Genomic DNA, 22,220 nt, shown 5'->3' on the forward strand with positions numbered 1-22,220 from the left:
TCAGTATGGTATTGCTACTTCTACTTCTAAACTATAAACTGAACGGTCTTTCAAAAAGTGTCTGACGATAACATCTTATCAAAAATATCCCCAAATACAAAAGGAACTTCTACTTCTTACAACATTGTGGTTGTTTATTTATAAACACATTTATTATTAAAATAAACTCCCTTTAGAGGAAGCCCAAGTCGATAAACCTCTGTAAATCTTATCAAAACTGGTTTATTCTGGTCAGAGGTCAGCACGTTTTAATTAAGATTGGAAGAGGAGAATAACCAATAAATGTGATTTCTACATAATTACTACCCAAGAAAAAGGAACACGCATGATCATGCAGCTGAGTTTCTTTATTGTAAACACAGGAATTTGTAATTAATGTGTCATCAAACAGGACTTAAAGCAGTTGACTAATTGTAGGTTACAAAGAGATTCATTTGAAAGTTAGAGTTAAATGGTCCCAACAATCCAGAAAGCTAATTTGCTGCGTCGCTGTTCCATGTGTCATGGGTCTCCAATGTCTTGATGAGAATCGCACTTTGTGGCTTGAGGTTGCAAACCTGGACGACTGTTGTGGAGAGGATAGTATAAATATCACATACAAACACTGCACGTTGTCATAACAATCCTAATGCAAGTGGTAAAAATAGTGTTATCTTCATTTTAAAAGTACTTACTTTTGTTAGGCACTGTTTTGATGTTGACAATAGAGTCCTGTCCAAGTCTGTGAGTGAGAAAGCAGGAAATGTATATAAAAAAATATATATAATACTGTAAACCTTGATGTACTGAAAGTAAAAGATTATTTAATAGGATCTCCCCCAATTTTATACATAAAAGTCTGTTTACAGGTCTTGAGTAAGTTTGTTTTTAAGTGTTGAATGGGCTCATTGTTGTTGAGGGGGAAAGCACTGACTACAAATGCAGTTTTCACTAACCATCAAATACCAGAGACTTCAAGGATGAAACTAATTGGTTTGTTTGGCAAATGTTCTTCTGATTAACCGCCCAAACCCCGTGAAAGAGCTGACCAAACTGTTGGCAGCCGAGTTGCATTGCAACTAATGTAGGCGCCAGGATTTGACAAGAAAAAATTAAATGTGGAATGGTTCTGCTGCATCAATTTTAAAGCTTTCAAGCTTTGACTTCAAACTGAGGATTATCACAAGGCAAAATAAAATTTCAGAAATGCCCCCATTAAGAGCCTGAATTGCCCTTCAAACAATGAGTTATTATGCTATGAGAACTTGACACTGCTGAGATCTACCAATACGACTCACCTTGCCTCCTCTCCCTCCAGCAGTTTTCCTGTAGGTGGAGATCTCTATGTCCAGGGCCAGCTTGACATTCATGAGCTCCTGGTACTCTCTGACTTGCAGAGCCATGTCATGCTTGGCCCTCTGCAGAGCCAGCTCCAGGTCCCTGATGCGAGCCTTGGCATCCTGCACGGCCCCCTCCCCACGCTGCTCCGCTTCAGCTATCTGGCCCTCGAGGTTGGAACACTGAAAATAGTGCAGGGATAGATGGTGTATGCATTCAATGGGAGTCATGTAAAGCTGTCAACTCCGTTTTTAATTCTGTATGAATATTAAGCTTGAAAAGTGTTGTGTCTGCTCAATGATATACATTTGATTTTGTTTTGTTTTAAGCACCTGATTCTTGACAACCATCAGCAAATAAACCCTAAGGCTTAAAGCAAGCATTATCCGGCAAATTGTAAAACGATAAATCCTGTTGCTTTTGGCTTTCAACATACCAAGCACTTTATAAACCTTTCACTCACCTGTGCCTTTACAGCATGGATCTCATTCTGCAGGCGGCTGATCAGTCGATTGAGCTCAGATATTTCCCCCTTGGCGCCACGCAGATCACTGCCATACTGGTCGGCAGTAGCAGTTATCTGGTCAAACTGGTGCCGGCAGGAATCAAACAGAGCAGCAAAGATGAGAGATCAGTAATTATCTGGTTTGACAAGAATTTGACATTTTGACAGCAACCTCTGCGGTCATAATTCTAGTAGATTCACAAGTTTTAGTTAACTGCGGACCCCTTTCATGTTTTAAAGAGAAACTTGTTTTACTGCAAATTTCATTGCATAAACAGCGACATGCAATTCTTCATATTTTAGTTCTTTACCTTGGTCTTGTGCCATCTTTCAGCTTCTTCACGACTACGAGCAGCAATGTCCTCATACTGAGCCTTAACCTCTGACACGATCTGCTCCATGTTCAGGCCACGGGAGTTGTCCATCTGCACCACCACAGAGGTCTCCTTCAGACTGTCCTGCAGCTCACGCAACTCCTTTTATAAACAATAAAACACAGCAACAGTAAGAAGAGAAACTCCAGAACACGAAACAAGCTCAAATACTGTATACATGTTCTTATATTGTGTACCTCGTCATACAGAGCCTTGAGGAAGTTGAGTTCATCAGTGGTAATAGACACCAAATCTATTAAATCCACCTTGGACATATAGCCTGTGTCCACATCCTGCAGGCAGCCAGAAAACATACAAACAACCTTTTTCTCAATTTTTTACCTTTTGCATTTAACAGACACCTTTAAATTTCATGTTAATGTGTGGCCAAGATTATTTCACTTTAACCGTAGTAACACATTACAGATTTGTAAAAAATATTAGCAGAGAAAGAGCCTTGTGATTAATTTCTTTACTAAATAACACACCTTTCACCAATGATATACACACCCATAAAACCATTATTTATCATAACAATTATAACTGCATACTGTACCTTTTTGATCAAGACAAAGTCATTCTCTGTTTCATTCCTCTTGTTGATCTCTTTCTCATACCTGAAACAGCCCACACATATGTTTCCTCATGCAGATCTTAACAGTTAACACTTAATTACCACTTCTTAACTGCCTCTCCAGTTCATTTTGTTTCACAACACTTTCTTACTTTGTCTTGTAGTCATCCACATCTTTGTGCATGACACCGTTCTCCATGTCAAGTCTGTGTTTGTCATGGCTGAGATACTCCAGCTGCTTTTGCAGGTTGCTGATGTAAGTCTTCAGCATGGGTTCAATGTTAGAGGAGGTGGCCGTCTGTCCCTGCATCACCTTCCACTTGGTGTCCAGCATTTTGTTCTGCTGCTCCAGGCATCTCACCTGTGGCACAAGGAGGAAATACCAACCAAATAAAACAGATTCTAACATATTACGTAGAGATGATTTAAGTCGTCGGCCTTTAAATATCACTTCAAATGCCAATAATGTATCTAAATGCATTATCGGGGTCATCAAGATTAATGAACTCTAACGCTCAACATCCCTCAGCAGGAGTTTAAGTGAAATTTCCTCTTACCTTATCAATGAATGAGACAAAACGGTTGTTGAGAGTCTTGATCTGCTCTTTCTCCTGGTTGCGAAGGACGTGGACGTTGGGGTCGATGTCTATCTTTAATGGGGTGAGCAGGCTCTTGTTGATGGTCACGGCTGAAATGGAGGCTGCCTGGTTAGCCCCGTTGCTGGTCCTGGGGATGGAGTAGGATCCCATGGACTTGCTACTGAAGCCCCCTGACGACATGTGTAGTCCTGGGCGGCTGTTGCGCTGGCTCCTCATACTCATGGTAAGTGTTATGTTGAGATTTCTCCGCTGGAGAGGATGGAGTAGGTCTGACGGTGGGTGCACTCGATCAGTGCATTTCTTTATCTTTTGGGTTCTACTTTATAGACAGTACTGGGTGTGGCGTGATAGGGAAGTTATGTGGCTCCCAAATGTTGGTGAACCAGTCTCTCATGTCACCTGTTCTCCCACCTACCCCTTCTGTGTTGGTTGCATTGTTCCTGTTGTACGCTGGAATTCAGGCCAACTCCTTGGGTTTCAGGTATGCTGCATACCATAATGCAATCCATTAAGTGTTTCTGGAGGTAAGCACCTGGTCTGTCCAACATTTTAAAAAACGTAGAACACGAGCGGAACACCACGTAACATGAATGACAATCCGACAAAACACACTGGGGCAGACAGGGATAAATACACAGACACCAAACGAGGGAACAAGACACAGATGAGGGCAGAGTAAATACAGGATGAACACATTAACAATCAGAAGGGGAGGGTAAAGACACAGACAGGTAGTACCACTAGACATATAACAAGGGGGAGTGAACACTTCAACATAAAACAGGACACCAAAGAACAAGCAGATCGTTACACTTATCACAAATATATTAGTGAACACCCCAAATATTTAATTATTTGTGAAATATGTTCCAGTTTTCAACCTTTCCCCTTCAGATAACAGTTTAAAGTAGTCTGAGTCAACAATTGTTGCAGACATACAGACATGAGAATGGGCTGTCCTTAGTGTCAATGTTGGATTTCTTTTCAAACTTTCCATTCATCCCCTTTGAGACCGATTACCCAATTATTGCTCGAATTAGTTTGACAGAGAACATAAGTAAGTCATACAAGGTGTGTGTTTATTCTGCAGATGTGTCAAGACTGTGCCACTGAAGCATCTAGGTGAGTAACGCTGGGAGAAAACGAACTGCGAGAGACCGTGTGAATGTCTGTGTTGTGATTATATATGAAGCAAAACTGAATACTTTTTACAAATATATTGGACACTAATTTAAATGTCTCTATTAGCTCTGCTCAGATATGAAGATTGCTTCTTTCAACGTACAGAAGTTTGGTGTGACCAAACTCTCCAATCCAGATGTCCTGTCAACTCTTGTTAAGGTAAAACGCACCCCTTTGGCAAAGACATTACACAGTAAAAGACCTGTAATGATAAGGGGTTAGTTTTGGAAATGCATAGTTCTGTGATCTTTGGGAGGCAGCCAAGAAGAGATGGGAAATAATTGGCGGTGTACTACATAAAGTGTGAAAATGATTTATTGATCATACCTTGGTAAGAAGAATGGAGAAGGGAAGTTTGGGGTTCCTTACTGGAGCTGCTGCCTCCGCGACCCGACCCCGGATAAGCGGTAGATGATGGATGGATGGATGGATGAATGGATGGACCTTGGTAATTGTAGCTGTCTCTCGTGAAGCTGTTATGAATTCAGATGAAAGAAAAAATAAGCCCATATGACATTTATTAAAGGTTATAATGCGTCCTCTTTTGTAGATTGTGTCTCGATACGACATCATAGTGATACTGGAGGTGGTGGATTTGAGCGGAGATTCTGTTAAACTGTTCTTGAAAGAACTGAACAAGTGAGTTCACTTTTTTTTTTCTGAATGAAGCAAAGATTGTTGTTGTTGGTTTTTACTACACGTACGCTTACCTTCACTCCTGTCAGAGTCAACACAACCCATCACTACGCTCTGCAGCTCAGTATCCGCCTGGGGAGGAACAGATACAAGGAACAGTTTTTGTTTCTATACAGGTAAGATGAAATCACATCACCAGACTGTAATACTTTTGTACTGCAACCATCAAACAGCCGCACTCAAAGCCGCTTTTGTCCCACTGAAAGGGATGATGTTGTCGATTTGATCGACTGCTATCAATATGAAGACAACCAGGTGAACAACATGGATGCCTTCGCAAGAGAGCCGTATATTCTCCACTTCAAACCACACAACACAGGTCTGTCTTTACTGGAGTTTAAGGAATAACACGATGGTACAGTTTGAACATCAGAGTATAACGGCAGTGTTGTCATAAAAACCTGTATTGTGTCTGAGCCATGTCTATATATGGACTTTGTTTTTTTAAGATGAATGACACAGGTTTAGTTTGACAGGGCCGGTTCATCGAGTTATGTCAGTCAGTGTCTTCTGTGTGTAAGATATGTCATGATGGGGCACGTTATCGAAAAGATGATCATTTGTGTCTGTTTTTGGTTGCAGTGCTGAAGGATATAGTGCTCATCCCGGTCCACACCAAACCACTGGACTCTGAAAAAGAGCTGGATGATCTGTATGAGGTCTTCCTGGCTGTCAAAGACAAATGGAAAACTGATGTGAGTTGCATCATCATGTTTAGTATTTAAGCATCAGGGTGTCACATGAAAGTAGTACTTAAATGAACTCAAGGTTGACCAGATTTATAACCAACACAGTGGAAGAAAACAATCTGAGCGGAGAATGAAATCTGTGATATTAACAATAAAAACATTAAGATAAATAAAATAGTAATAATAGAATCAAATTAAAAACTTTTAAATATCTTTATGGAAACTGGACATGTAATCAATTATCCAATCCACTGTGTGTGGTTTGAATGTTCTTCTCAAGTAACTATACTTTTATAAATATGGTTTAAAATCATTGCAAAATGCAAGTCTTGCTTAATCTACATCATACAATTACGGTGACTTTACTTACACAAAAAAAGTATACAAAGACTTGCTTGATCTACATATTAACCTGACATCAGATTTTTTAAGTAGATCAAGCAGGATAATGTTATCAGTGCACATATTTTATTCTTTTATTGATACTCTCATATCAGAAGAATCACTCTGTATCCCTTTTATTAGCACTAAAATGAACATTTCTGATTTCCTCTAGAACATAATGATCCTGGGGGATTTCAATGCAGATGGTGTGTATGTCACCCGGAAGGAGATGAAGGAGATCCGTATTCGCAGTGACAAGAATTTCCATTGGCTGATTGGTGATGACGTGGACACGACGGCAAACACATCAAACGAACACACCTACGACCGGCACGTGTGCATTAATAAACTCCATCTGTGCAATTCCAGCGGATATAGTTTTAATTTCTGTCAGCAGGAAACAAATTGTATATATTGTCATTATTTATGAATTAATGGAATTACTTTATTTACAACAGGATTGTTGTATATGGAGAAGATATGCTGGCAGCCTTTGTGCCAAACTCAGCCAAGCCATTCAATTTCCACAAAGAGTTTGCTATGACAGAAGAAATGGTGAGTTGTCCCTCATACTGCTTTTCGTTGTCTCAGTACCTGAACTCTGACAATAAAGTTGAATCTAATCCAATAATCAACATGTTCTGCATAACTTATTTTCACTGCCCTTTTTTGTGGCAACATTCCTCACTCAGTATATGCATCTTCCCGCAGGCCCTGAGGGTGAGCGACCACTACCCTGTTGAGGTGGAGTTACGTAAAGCTCCTCCTTTCTGGATGACAGAGAGTTCCCAAGGACGTGACAGTGTTGATACATCAGGTAACAAAGGTGTCGCAGGTAAAAAGCCAAACTGTAATTTACTCTGTCAGACAGACATGGAGTGAAGTATTCGGGGCAGTAATTTGTTTTCGACAGTGCAGTGGTGCAACAAATGGAAAGGAATGCTTGGAATGTGTGTAATTTTACAGCCAAACTTTTAAAATGCACATGCTTTAAAAACATTTTTGGGTAGGGGCGCTTTCTGGGACTCAAATAGAGTTTGTTTTAAGTGTTTTTTGGACGAGGAATCATGTAGACACAAAAATTAAAAGAAAACTCTAAGGCTCTCTCTTTTTAAACAATTAAAATGGCTTTATTGTAATGATGCCAAAGTGCATCGGAGTTTGTTATGAGGTCTAACATGACTATGTCATTGCAATAAAGGCATTTTAAATTGTTTTATTTTTCTTGTGATTTTTGCGCGCACATGCTTTAAACTTGGAATTTTCTACTTTTGTGATTAACCAGTGCCATTGCCTCTCAATGTCTAGAAATCTCATTAAAAGACTGGAGACTCCTGCTCCACTCCGTTCACAATGACAGAAGGAGAGTAGGTTGGGTGGGGAAACAGGTTTATAATTCATGCCGCACTGCCACAAAAAACAAAATTAATAATGAATTGATCCTACTAATATGTATTTCCTGTGTGTCCAAAGCCTGATCGAGCATATTCCTGCTTTCAATACTGTAGATCTCTATTCTACCGAACAAAGCCAAAAACGCAGTAACTACATAGTTAGAATTGAGTCAAGAACTGAATCTGCATCTATTTTACAATATAAAAATAATTTTGCCATAAAAAATGTCTTTAACAAAACAGCATGTAACGTTGGAAGAAGTAGAAAACACCACCACGTGAATAAGACAGTAGCTAAATCTAATCCTAATGAATTAAAAAGCAACTGCTATCTTTGCAGCCTCTGATTAAATTATCTACATTCAGGTACAATAATATTTAAATGTATGTCATTTAAGATTAATCTACTGACACACCTGGACATTTCTCTTTAGTACTCGAGTACATTCTTAAAATGATATGATATTTTTCACATTTCAACCCAAACATTGAGTCCCAAATGCACAATAATTTGCCAGACCATGGCATCATATCACATGAATGTCTAACGTCTAAATCCAATCTTACAACATGTCAACTGTTTTATAATTTGTAACCACAGGCATGTAACTTAAAAAAGTGGCAGCTCGTGTTAACGGCTATAGATCATTGAACATCGGAGTTTACGCGGGTTACCTGAATGCAGCACACTTTCATTAACCGTTTGTTCGCTCAACTTGTTGAACAAAACAACTGATGAACCTGTTATTAATTAAATGTGTTTGTGCGTGTGTTTTTCTACTCAGAGATAAACCTGTTATTAATTAAATGTGTTTGTGCGTGTGTTTTTCTACTCAGAGATAAACCTGTTATTAATTAAATGTGTTTGTGCGTGTGTTTTTCTACTCAGAGATAAACCTGTTATTAATTAAATGTGTTTGTGCGTGTGTTTTTCTACTCACAGAGAGTCTGCAGGTTGATGTTTTGAAACTGCAGAAAGAAAACCTGCTGCTGGAGCGAGAAAAACTTCAACTTCAGATCTCCTTATTAAAACATCGGCTGGTCAAACTGAAGCTGAACGAAAGACCAGAAGACCTCAAGCAGGCTGACTTTGCTAAGCTGTTTTAATTGTCCAATAATAGAGCCCTACGTGTGCCCTATTTCAAAGGGATGTTGTCTATATATGTTGGCATATTGCAATCAGTTTGTAAATTATATATTGGACGAAGGTCTGCATGCTTTCTAATAAATAAATATTAGAATCATATAAATGTTATAAATCAATAAATAATCATGAATAAAGTAGGTGTCCTTCAAAATCACTATGCAGGAATTTAAAAAAGACATTAACACAAATTTCTCTTTCTGTGATGAATATTCAGAAACAGCTTTACATTTATTTTGGCATTTTTCTCACACCAAGAAATTCTGGCAAGACCTTTGCCAATGTGTCGATTTAAAGACTTTAGATTATTATGGGAAAATGGTGTTTCTTCACAAACCCAAGAAATGAAAACATTTTTAATTCATGGATGTAAATTTAACAATACAAAAACGTATATTGTTTTCCTGAAGGATACTACTTTCTAAATCGACTAACAAAAAGGCCATCAAGGCACTCACATCTGTATGTTTTATAATAGTTTTGTCTCGTGTGATATACCCCTGGATATTTGTATATACTATCCCCTGTGTTCTTTTGCTTGATTAAAATAATGTAACTATTTGTAAATCTGTAAAATGTAAAAAGAAAATAACCTCAAAGAGCAACGGTATGTATTTTACAGTTTAGTAACAGGTTCATCAGTTGTTTTGTTCAACAAGTTGAACGAACAAACGGTTAATGAAAGTGTGCTGCATTCACGTAACCCGCGTAAACTCCGATGTTCAGCGATCTATAGCCGTTAACACGAGCTGCCACTTTTTTAAGTTACATGCCTGTGGTTACAAATTATAAAACAGTTGACATGTTGTAAGATTGGATTTAGACGTTAGACATTCATGTGATGTAAACGAATAAATAATACAGCGTTACATAACCTTTGCAGGAGAATAATTAACGTTTGCCATCCTGTGAAGCTTCAGTTTACCGTTATTCTCTACATCAAGTGAAGCCGACACTTTAGTCACGTGACTGCACGGATCACTTCCACCAAAACACCGAGGAGGAACCGAGTAGTTTGTAAACAACTGCAAGAAAGGTCTGACAGTCAGCCAACTTCTAAACCGTCGAGCAAAATCTGAAGCTACACCAAATCATCGCTCACCTGTCCGACCGACAGGCCGTCTCAATGCATTACAGAGGACCAAAAACACCGCGGGGATCATGGATGTGTCCGATTTGTTTAGTAGTTGCAAAAAGGGCGACATTTGTAGAGTCAGGTAAACAACGGCTCAGCTGACGTTTTGGCTATAATGTCTTTGCATGTGTGTTACGAATGCAGGTATTTTCTGTTTTCCTCAGGACTGTGTTACAAAATAGGAATAGCTTTCATGCATTTGGCCCGCTCTGCATTGCTGTCTTGCAAGATATAGAAGTAAACATTGAGGTAAACAAGGAAGCCAGGGTTGCTAACGTTAGCTCTTGGTGAGTCAGCTGGTAACTTTAGCCACCGTTGAAGTTGGTATTTAAAAATTAGTTTCCAGATGCAACGTAGGTAAGATACTATCTGTCAGTGTTGGATGGCCTATTTACCAGGACGAAATGTTTGACGTTTTGTATACATTGTAGTCAGTGGCTCAGTTTATGGCAGGTTGTGACTGTGCGCAGTACACCACTGTAACCACTCATTTCTTTTTCTCTCCAAGATACCTTGTTGAACAAAGAGACGTGGACCTCAATGTGAGAGATAAATGGGACAGCAGCCCTTTGTAAGTAGGCCTACAATTTAGTCAAGTAGTCTACTTCTCTGGCTAACACAGCATCATTATCCTAACAACTTAACATGTGAATGCCATTGTTCTTCAGGTATTATGCTTGTCTCTGTGGTCATGATGAGCTGGTCCAGTACCTGTTGGCTAGTGGTAAGGTTGTTTGTTAAGTAATGCAAACATAATAAAAGCATTATAATCACACTGAAATCAATGTTCTGCGGTATAATCGTAGTTTTCTTATCTTTGCTTTGCTTTCAGGTGCCAAGTGTGAAGCCAACACGTTTGATGGCGAGAGGTGTATGTACTGCTGTCTGAATGATTCTCTTCGACACCTGCTCAAAGAATATAAGTGTATCACTATACGCGCCATGCAGCGGGATGATTTTAACTACTTCCTGCACATGTAAGTTGTCCATTAATTTTAAAGGAATTCCAAGTCATTCCCCTCAGCTGTTTTAGTAGTTTACAGTAAAAAGAAACGTGAAAATGAGGAGAATTACCTGCAAAAGTACAGTTTAGTACTTATACAGTTTGTGTACAATCTACACGTTTGTGTGTTTTTGCCGTACAGGTTACTGGAGCAGGGTCAACACAGCGACGTCAAGTTCCTGGTCCATGGACATATATTTACAGCCCACCAATGTGTTCTCAGTGCACGCTCAGAGTACTTTACTGATATGTTTGAGACCAAATGGAAAGGGAAGAACTTGATCACCCTCAAACACCCTTTGGTAGATAAAAATATATTTTCTGGTTGATTAATTCTGTGTTGCAGCGTGTTGTTTTTGTTTCTAGATGGGTGTGTCTAATGTACAAACATACAGGCATATCGTGTCTTTCTACATCTGTATGGCTTTCATTTCAGATCAACCCTGCAGCCTTTGGAGCCATCCTGCAATATTCCTATACAGGTGAGCTGCAAATATTCAGGCTTCTACATTGGTCACAGTATTTAAGAATGTGCAAGAAAATTCAGTCTGTAAATTTTCTTTATGTGTTTATGTGTTACAAAGGTTTATCATTCTGGATTAATTAGAGACGCAGTAAGATTTTTCTTTTCATTGCATGTTCAAATATTTTTATTTTGTATCTGTAAATAAATACATTACCAAAATTAATCAAATCAGAAAACTAGGAATTAAACAAATTAACAAGTTTATACTCTGGGTCTGTTATTATATTTTCTGGTTTTCTGATTTGATTTGCCAAATTAATTATATTTTACTATATATTAATATGCTTTTGATATGATGATATGAAAACCTATAATTCTAACTAAACCTTTTTAATTTACTGAATGTTTGATTTAAGGTACCTTTTAAAGGTCAGGATTCAAATTTTGTCCATATGAACATTGAAACATGAACATCTTTCTGAAATCAATTAAACGAACGAAATAAGAAACGCAGAAAACTAAAAATAAAGATTTTTTCAAGGTCCTTAGTCTTTAGTCCTGCAAAGCAAAACAACAAAACTAATGAGTTTGAGTAAAACCTTTTTCATGCACTCTTTTTCTTAATGTTACAGGACGAATGGATATTGATATAAGCCTCGTGGAGGACTGCAGACGACTTGCTAAACAGTGCAAAATGGAAGATCTGATAGAGGAGCTGGAGAATAAATGCAAACAGTTGTATGAATTTGGTAAGACAGTACTCTTTGTTCAGTTTCTGCTAATGGATTTACCTTTTTCCACTTAAGTGATGTCTGTCTTGTCTCTTTTTTTTCTTTCTTTTCTTATACTGAAGTGTCCAACAAGCCAGGAATCTGTGTGAAGGTTCTCAGCCTGGAACCTCACATCGGTCGACTTCAGGAGGAAATGGCTCAGTTAGCAGACTGTGCACTTCCCATTGAACTAAGAGTAAGGACATGATGGCAAGAAAACACTATAGCTGCCATTATATCAGTTTACAGTTTAGGTATAATATGTAACTTTACCACATTAAAATGTCTAAAAACGACTAGACCTATGTTGTATATTTTGTCGAGTTGTGCACTTACATTTTCCAGCATTTTTAAACCTAGAAAAATCTGTCATTTTAATCAAAGTAATGGTCCATTTCATATCCCCAGTGTTGTGGTTGTCTGCCAAAAGCTCATAATATACTTTTTATGCAGCTTTAAGCCACATATTTACGATACACTTTTTAGATTTATATATTAGTGGTTTTTTTAGTTATATATTTTAACCTGATGAAGGATTTTAGTCTTCAAACGTCTGGATATTAAGTTATCAGGGAAACAAGCTGTGCAAAATATAGCATCCTGTTCCAACCAAACAGCATCAGAAAATCACTGATTTTGAACTTTTTTGTGTCACCAAACTTCGTCCTTTGTTATTGTTTTGATTGAGACACCCCTATGATGGGGAATTACATGTTGTGAGTGTAACAAGCCTATTTTTATTGTCTTTTTCCTGTTAAATCTCCGCAGGTTGGATTTGGTGAACTTCCCTTTAACAGAGTCGACCGCTTCCCTACTTTTCCTGACATCTGCTTCAGAGTCGATGGTTTCAACTTCTTGTGTCATAAGGTACAAACCTTACACAACATTTCTCAGTCAGATTACAGACCCCCACACCCTGTCACTCAAATGATTTTGATGATATTAGAGTTTAATTGTGTGTGTGTGTGTGTGTGTGTGTGTGTGTGTCTCCAGGCGTTTTTCTGCGGACGTAGTGATTATTTTAAAGCCTTGCTGGAGGACCACTTCAGTGAAGGAGAGCAGCTGCAGTCCCATCCCAGCACCCCAGTGATTACTTTACACAACATTTCCCATGAAATATTCATCCACGTCATGTATTTCATCTACACTGATGACACAGAGGTTGGTTCACAATTTATATCTGATAATATTTTGTGGAATTGATTAGCAGGGATGCAAACGTGTCATTCAGTGAGAGAAACAAAAAGATCTCGTTAGTACACCAGCCGAGAAGTCATACAAAAGACGAGGAAACAGAGGCATCACCTTTTAAGGACCAATTTATGGTTATCAAACTGGTTTCCTACTTACAGGTTTTTTTTTATGCTAAAATGATTTGGTAATAATACTTTCTTCAGCGCTCTTTCTGTTGTATTTCACATTAAAACTTTACTATATTTTTTTACACTTTTAAACTTATATAACCAATAACCTTAGTTATTGTGTTTGCATCCTTGAGCTATGCAAAATACTAAATATTTAAACTATATATTGGGTGGGAATATCCACCAAAAAGAAAAATAACATTTTCATGACCTTTGAAAATGTAAACTGTGGTTGTGAGAAAAACAAACTCCTTAAACAACAATAGTAATGTTACTTAAAAGCTCATCAATATTATCTGACTGCTGACTTGACTTGTGTCCAGTTAATAACAGAGATCGTTTTTGACGTGCTGTGCGTGGCCGACATGTATCTGCTGCCGGGGTTGAAGCGTCTTTGCGGGAAGACTCTCGCTAAGACCATATGTGAGGACAATGTTGTGTACATGTGGAAGATGGCCAAGCTTTTCCGTCTCTCTCGGCTTGAGGATCAGTGCACTAAGTTCATGGCGAAGATCATCGAGCAGGTGGGTGTCTGTTTCTCCCTGTGTTGACACTGGAGGGGGCTTTATTTTGTATGGATAACAACAGTGTCTGGGATATCACAGCTGGTGGCTGAAGTGCAAACAACATTTCATGTCTGTACGTTGAATATGAAGCTGGAGCCAGCAGTTACTGCTCCTGGTCAAGAATAGTTCAACATGTAACTCCCCATTTTCACCTTGGGCTAATTGTTTCCCATTGTTTCTAGTCTTAATGCTAAGCTAACCAAGTCCCAGCTCTTGCTTCATACTTAGCAGACAGACATGAATGTTATTGATCTTCTCATCCAACTCTTGGCAAGAAAGCAAATAAGCGCATTTCCCAAAATGCCAAATTATTCCTTTAAAGAGCTCCCACAAAAGGTAATTGGCTTCTGAAAAACACTAAAGATACTGTCCCTGGTACATCTATCATTGACATTATATTAAAGGTCACAGTAAAGACAAACCTCTGAGGCCATATAATTATACTTGTTGTGTCTGGGAGCTACATGAGCTAGATCCCAGTTTTGGCAATTTAACAGAAATTTCAACCTGCAAGTTGATGTTCTAGTCGGCCAGGCTCAGTTCCCCCCTCATAATAAATTCACACCTGTGTACCTGTCTGTCGCAGCTGGTGGAGCAGGCTGAGTTTGCAGAGATCATCAAAGAAGATGCTGCGTTGTTGGAAGATAGACATGAGAACGACTCCATCCCCCTGGTGGACGAAATTCGTTACCACATCACCAGCAATGTGCAGACTTACAGTGTGATCGAGGAGGCCAATCAGAAACTGGAGGCCTTGGAGGAGCTGCTCTCCAGCATCAATATTGAATGCTGAGGGGTCAACAGGTTGTGGTTTGTGGCTGCAGAGCTTGAATTTGGAAACTTTAAATGTGAATGTTTTGGGATGAGCCATATGGTGGTGCAAATATCTGTAGACGGTCTTTATGTTTTGTCAGTTTTATTTTATTTACATTATATTGTACAGAATATATATTTTTTAAAGGGTGTTCTGATGCATACTCAGAAAAAGCTCAAATGATTCTTTGAGTGAGACTGTATCAAAAGATACTTGGTGTAAAGAACTTGGTGTATATATTTACAGCTATATCTTTCAACTACAAATGCATGGGTTTATTTTAGGCATCTGCTAGAATTTAGACTTGCTGATTATTCAGCTCTTTTAAAATGTACTTTAACCTCAACAAAGTTCAGAAGAAACTTTATTTTTATGCTAAAAGGAACAGACACGCACTTGATAACAATGGGTTAAAAAGACGAAATATAAAGTATGTTCACTTCAGTGACCCAGAAAATATTTTTTAATACGTTTAGATCCTAATTTTAAGTTGAAAATAATAGTTTTATGATGTATTTCATGTGCAGAAGCAAGCAACATTTATTTTGGATTTGGCAGCTGAACCACGCTAATCAACCTGTAACATTGCTCCAGTGTGACACTTATTATTCCTACATTTTTCAAAAATGGTGATATTCAATTTCTCAATCTCATCCTGCAGTTATAAAAATGGTGCTCTTGGTTTTGGCAATTAAATGTGGTATTGCAAGCATCAGTGGTGTTTATTTCTCATGAATTTTGAAGTGTGGCATCTTCATGAAATTAAATTGGTTTTACGAATATAATTCATCTTGACTTTTTTTTGTGGTATAGTCAGTCAGTCTCCAGAACAGATTAGACTAATTGCCATAGAATTTGGTACAGACATTCATGCCGCTCACAGGATGATCTGTAATCACTTTGATGATCGTGTGACTTTTCATCTAGCACAAAAGTAATTTGTCAGACCCTTTGGTTTATGACCTGCTAAACTAATGGCTTGAACTGACATTAGTTTCCACTTCAGTGTTAATACCCTCTATTTAGCATTCATAACACATTGTTTAAAACACTAAAATCTAGTTGAGCAGATAGAAGGCTATTTTAAAGTGTTTACAATATTTGTCAACAATTTGATCTCTGAAGAAATGTTATATTATAATTACTAATTTTACTATATTGCCATTTATTGATCATAGTTATTTATATGCCAACTTCTACTTTTGGGTGACCACATTGTAGTGGGTAGCTAATGTTGAAGTGTACCAGCAATGCTAACATGCTAAACAAAGATGGAGAACATGGGAAACAACACACCTGCTTACTATCAGCATGTTAGCATGTTAGCATACTGATGTTAGCATTTAGCTCAAAGTTCACAGAGCTGCTAGCATGGCTGTAGAGTCTTGCTCTTTCTTTTATGGTTCTCAATTAAATATATAGAGCAGCAATGTAGCAGCAAACAACTATTTGCTATGTAAATATATATAATTAATGGAGTAATGTCTACCTGAGTAGAGAATAAAGTCCCTCTGTGTTTGTTGTAATCCCAGTTTCTTTGTGCTTTGTTTATGTAGTACGGGCCGGCCGCGCGTGCATGACAGTGCGTGACAGTCCTGTATGTGTGTGGTTAGCTACTGACCCACGAAGATCTCGCAGAAACGTAGGGGCCATTCTCTGGTTCCACCTCAGGTTAACACTGTTAGCTCTGTCAAGTCTGTTGACTTTGTTTGCACAATTTCCGCTTTTAGCTCCGTTAGCTGCGATGATCACTGCTCCGAATAATAATGGCGTCATCGACAGCAAGTCGGCCATTTTTGGAGAGTAAGGGCAAGAGTGCCATCTCCTGGATGTTTAATGTAGGTGTCAAAAAGAACTGCTAAACTAATCCTAAAAAAATGCAGATACAGTTATAATAGAATAGAAGAAAAACATATATATAAAATGACCAAGGAAGGATGATTAATCACTAAAATAACTAACATATTGTCTGGTTTCAATAAGCATAATGTTCCACAGTCAGTTGTGTTAATCAGAGGAACTCCTTCCATTAATGTACATTTTAAAATCAAGTTTAGGAAGGCACCTAAAGATGGCGCCATTTCTCATGTTATCATCCCTGAGGTTGTGGTGAGTTGCCTCAGAAACACACCTCTTCATGCATTGTGAGAAACAAATGAAACCATCACCCAGGTCTCTCAATTCATGCTAACATGTTCTGAATGGGGCTGTTTCACAGTTGTCCTTTTTTCAACTCACTCATTGATCACAAGTCCACAAAGGTGTAAATAATGGCAGTACATAGTGAGGCATTGTTACATGTTAGTAGTGATTTAAATGTTTGTGCCAGGGTACATGCCCTATAGTTTATAATGTGCGTCCCAATGGGCTCCATCACTCACATTTTCAACAAAGCTGTATGTCACCTTAATGGAGCCCAGAGGTTCAGATCAGTGGGTGATCTCAAATCCCAACAGAGAGTACACTGTGGAGCAGAGCTACTGTGAAAATACATTAAAGTGCAGTTCAACTGAGACACTAAGGCCATCCATTAGACAACAAAACATTTGGCTTCCAGCCCAGCATCTTGGAGGCTTACATGTTTAATAAGACAAGAATAAACAACACAAATAGTTATTACCACAGCAAGAATCCTTTGCAAATGTTTGAAGGTTGCTGCTTAGCAACTTGGGGGTGGTTTTGGTCTTGGGTGGGAAAGTCCAGTTTATTGGGTTTCAGATTAACATCACACTGCTGCTGGGGCTAATGGATATGTATGCAGTGTACAAGAGGAACTTATATTTCTCTTGGCTTTATTCAATTTCCATGGAGACTGTGTTTACCAGTTGATCCAGCGTCTCTATGATAACAGCTTGGGGCCTCAGTTTGTTCCCATTTAATGTCCCCACACCTCTAAAATGACCCCAAGTCAAAGCGGGACACAATTTGAAGCCTAAAAACTGTGAGCTTGAATTTAGTATCAATGTCAGTTTATACTAAGGCTTTTTAGCCATGTTAGTGGCATGGAGAGACAACTACTGGACAGATTGTTTTGAACTATTGGACATTCATGGTCCCCAGAGGATGAAGCCTAATTACCTTGGTGATCCCTTGATTTGACCTCTCACCCTTAGGTTGAAATATTTGGCTTTCCTGAAGTATTTCTACAACTATTCTATGCATTGCCATGAATTTTGTTTAGATATTCAGGGTACCCAGTGGATGAATCCTCATAACTTTGGTGATCCCCTGACTTTTTGTTGAGCATCACCATGAGGTTCACATTTGTAGTTTGGAGTAAAATGTCTCAACCACTATTGAATGGATTGCCAGGAAATTAGGTACATACAATCATGTGCCCCTCATGATTTGTAATAACTTTGATGATCCTCTGACCTTTTATCCATTTAAACTCTTGGTCTTGTTTTCCTTGATTACACAACTTTTCTGTTGTCAGTTGACATGATTAATACCACACCACATCTCGTGGTATGTTTGTTCTTGGCACAGTGCCAAAAACATTATTTGCAGCCTTTTAAGCAATTAAACAGATCCAGTCCCTTTTTCCCTGTCTGATATTTTTTTTCTCAAATAGTTTACAAGTGAAGCACTATATTAACTCATAAGCATCTAATATTACTGTCAGTCATTGTTTTTAATGTTAATTGTCATTCTCAGCTGGCATGAAATCAAACTCTATTGTGACCTATGCTGTGTATCATTATGCTTATCCGTTACATGTTTTGAAGTCACACACCAAACACTTGTAATTGTGATTTAGATAATCATTTCCTTTTCAGATTTCTTGCAACATACTGACATGCCTGAAATTTTAATATCCTCAAGACGTAGCCTCCGTTACAGAGGACACTGACTTGTACTAAAATAGTTATGACTAATATTTCTGTCATGTGTCCTGTGCAGTCCTTAAAAAACATTTATTTGCACTGATGATTTCCATTAGATTTTGCAGAGGAAAAAACCCCAAACCATCTTGTAGAGATGATAAAATCTCTTGGCTCCTGGCTCATGCCACTGCGTGACTCATTGAGACTTCACTGTGGCATTTGTCTCCTCATACAGGAATCTGCAGGGGCAGAAATCTACCAGTCAAATGTAAAAACAGCTCTGTTTTCTACTTTTTCCTTTAACCTCCTAACATTAACGGTTACTATCTGTGTGGATGTGCATCGTATTAAACACATGGTTTGGTTCCACTAAAATGTCTCTGGTCTTCCATTTGATCTTAATTAGGTGGTTTCCTTTATTTAGGTTTTGTCATTAAAAGTGTGACTTCAGGTGCTATATGGAGGACATATGACATATATACAAAACTTGCAGGGTTGAGTCACTCATTATATCTGTCTGTCTGTCTTTCCTGGAACGGACGTGCTCATCTCAACCATGACATTCTCCTATATGTGACTCACATGTAGGATTAATTACATTTGGAACAGGTGGAAAAGGCTGGAAGTGGTCCAACATAAAGCTGATAGCGTGTTTCAAGTAAGATGTGTGTGTAGTTATAGTTTTTATTTATTTACTTGTATTTCCATTTTATGCTACTTTATATAAACATTGTACATAACATTTCTACTAAATAGAGTCTACTACATTTATTTAACAGCTTTAGTTATTATTATTATTATTATTATTATTATTATTATTATTATTATTATTAACATAATACATACATTATTAATTATTATTTTGCAGCAGTTGCAAGATAAGTATTCAGATATTTTACTAAAGTAAAAATAGCAATAAGTGTTGGAATAATCCATTATAAGTACAGGTACTAAAAATACTACTTTTTCACGTAAATATTATTAGCAAAATAAAGTAAAAGTATTCCTTTATTTTTAACTACCACAATTCATCATAATTACAATTGAATTCATATATGAGCAGCCTTTTAATGTTTAATGTCTAATTCAAAATTGTACTTAAGTACAGTACTTGATTAAATGTACTTAGCTACATTTTTGCTTTGCAGATTAAGATTTTACATACACAAGTGATGATGAGTTTATAAAATATGATGCATTGCTGTAGATTAAACTACCCAACAATGTATAAAGTATGTAAAATTTTCTTTACTTAAATGTTGCCTTTAATTCTTAAATACTTTTATTTAAGTAAGATTTTAAATAATTTGAAAGTCCAAGCAACTTTATTTGCAATTTGCACACTTACTCTCTAAGTCATTTAAATGAGAAAAGACCATTAAAAAAAGGTGGTGTAACAAGTACACACATATTTTATATACAAAGACAAATAAACACAGAGAACATATCAAACAACAAAACTGAGTAAAAGAGGCATACAATAAAACATACAAAAATATATAAATATACAAAGATAGAAATAGAAATGTTATAGTATATATACACTGTAATGGAGAAATTCAAAGTAAGTAAAGGGTCTGAATATTTCCTCCACCTTTGGAGTATTTCTAGTGCTTGCAGGAGTGTATACTGTATTTCTACCATACAAATCAAGTTTAACGACAACATCTGTCTTAAAGCCAATGTGTTCTGTCATGGACAGAACTGTACATTTGCAACCTTGTCCATGAGTATTGATATATCCTCCCAGGCGACGGAAGACATAACTCACTGCTGCTGTCACTTCCAATATCCTAATTTGCTATTAGTTGGGGATTACCACCTGAGAGAGAGAGAGTGGTAAGCCCATACTTAGCCAGAGACTGACCTGAAAAAAAGCTAAAGCTATTTCTCCAACTCCCCCACTACATCTTAGATCCCACTTTTACATTTCTATGGTTGAACATAAACAATAAAACAATATTTTAAGATACACACAACACAACATACGTATACCAAGATACTTGATTTATGACTGTCGTTTCAGGACGAGTTTGGCACCAAAGAAATCCTGCATTTAACATTTCAACAGACAGAATTAGAGACTTAAGACTTAAGCAAGTATTGTGTAGTCCCTGCTAGCCATTACGTAAGAAATGGCACGGCAACGACTACACGCGCTCTAAATCGAATGAAAGGTTCCCGCCAAGAAGATCTCTTTATAGGATTGTCTTGAAATGAGAGAGGCTGAGCAGCCAGTCACTTTCCCCTACATTTCCACCGTCATGTCATGCAAATACCAGCCTGAAGATGCCTATAAAGTTTTATAAACACTGATTAAAGCTCCAAGCTTATCAACCTGGAATTCTGATTATCTCCCTGCTCTGCGTGGGAGCTCCTCTTGGAAGTGTGTGACAGTCAGATGCTTACACTTAACATAGCCACGGTAATATGGGATTAGGCCTTACATGCTGCCTTGAAGTATTAACAGCCAGGACACAGCCAAGCAGGCGAGCAGTGGTCTTATTAGTCATCTTTGTAAATGACGACGGGCTCTCTGAGAAAACTAAGTAAATATATTTGGCCAATGCATTTACAAATAATAGGATGAATGCCATTTTATTATGGTTTTATTTTTCCAATGTGTGTCTGAGTGTTAATTTTAGCCTTCATCACATGCCTCACTTGTTTATTTGTTGCTGTACAGTACAATGTAATGCTGCATTAAAGGTGATTCACAAGGTTGCCAGAAGAGAACACGGCCAGGTCTGCAGATAGATACAAACAGCGTCTGCATGTGAGGCAGGATTACACTGTTACCATGTGACTAGTCTGCCCTTAGCCAGACCTCTAACAAAAGACAGGCTAAATCTATCCAGGACAACAACCACAAACTCTTCAAATGTAAACAATCAGGTGGACTTCTGTGAATAGATGCATCAAACCTGCTGCAAGGGTAAAGAAGCATGACCTTGAAATACTAAGCTTCTCTCTGCAAGAAAATCAAGAACAAGTTGATAGTTTAGTCTTACTTTTACACACAATCAAAGTATTCATTTCTTACAGACAACAATTTAGCTACTTGCTTTAACTTTACCTCAAAGATAATATCGCTTATAAAGTTTGTACCAACAATGCAATTGAAAACAAAGGGGAAAGAGCTGAGTTGGGCGTATGATAGAGTTGGCATCAGATCAAAAATGTTCAGCAATTAGCAAAATTACAACAATAATTTCCTACATATCAAAATGTGGGCTTCCATTGATGTCATCTCTGAAAAAGTCACAGTAACTTTTACTTATTAATGATAACATTAATTATTGCTAACAAACAGTAACATTGACCTGAGTGATTCACATTGGTGAGTCAGCTAGCAGGTTCCAACAACATAAAAATAAGCATGAACTCTTCAGGATTTATACTTTATTAATCCTGCAA

At 37.8% G+C, this 22,220-nt stretch overlaps 3 protein-coding genes across 3 annotated transcripts; 2 read left to right on the forward strand and 1 right to left on the reverse strand.

The window, feature by feature from the left end:
- Nucleotides 1-352: 352 nt before the first annotated feature.
- On the reverse strand, nt 353-4,058 carry LOC115010544 (intermediate filament protein ON3-like). The gene is given in 10 exon segments (XM_029435166.1): nt 353-565; nt 675-721; nt 1,278-1,306; nt 1,308-1,499; nt 1,781-1,906; nt 2,134-2,298; nt 2,394-2,489; nt 2,753-2,813; nt 2,923-3,131; nt 3,328-4,058. Coding segments are annotated over 10 exon segments (1,281 nt in total). The 5' UTR covers nt 3,592-4,058; the 3' UTR covers nt 353-473.
- Nucleotides 4,059-4,629: 571 nt separating this feature from the next.
- Nucleotides 4,630-8,821, forward strand: LOC115010985 (deoxyribonuclease-1-like). The gene is made up of 9 exons (XM_029435911.1): nt 4,630-4,710; nt 5,102-5,190; nt 5,277-5,363; nt 5,454-5,566; nt 5,830-5,942; nt 6,493-6,650; nt 6,779-6,875; nt 7,032-7,155; nt 8,658-8,821. The coding sequence occupies exons 1-9, from the start codon at nt 4,630-4,632 to the stop codon at nt 8,819-8,821; spliced, it is 1,026 nt and encodes a 341-aa protein (XP_029291771.1).
- Nucleotides 8,822-10,019: 1,198 nt separating this feature from the next.
- Nucleotides 10,020-15,686, forward strand: abtb1 (ankyrin repeat and BTB (POZ) domain containing 1). Its single transcript, XM_029435164.1, has 12 exons — nt 10,020-10,075; nt 10,502-10,564; nt 10,662-10,717; nt 10,826-10,970; nt 11,139-11,298; nt 11,433-11,478; nt 12,095-12,211; nt 12,316-12,428; nt 13,001-13,099; nt 13,226-13,393; nt 13,920-14,120; nt 14,749-15,686. The coding sequence occupies exons 1-12, from the start codon at nt 10,020-10,022 to the stop codon at nt 14,953-14,955; spliced, it is 1,431 nt and encodes a 476-aa protein (XP_029291024.1). The 3' UTR covers nt 14,956-15,686.
- The last annotated feature ends 6,534 nt before the right edge of the window (nt 15,687-22,220 follow it).

This window comes from Cottoperca gobio, chromosome 7, assembly GCF_900634415.1.
Source record: "Cottoperca gobio chromosome 7, fCotGob3.1, whole genome shotgun sequence".
Lineage (NCBI taxonomy): Eukaryota > Metazoa > Chordata > Actinopteri > Perciformes > Bovichtidae > Cottoperca > Cottoperca gobio.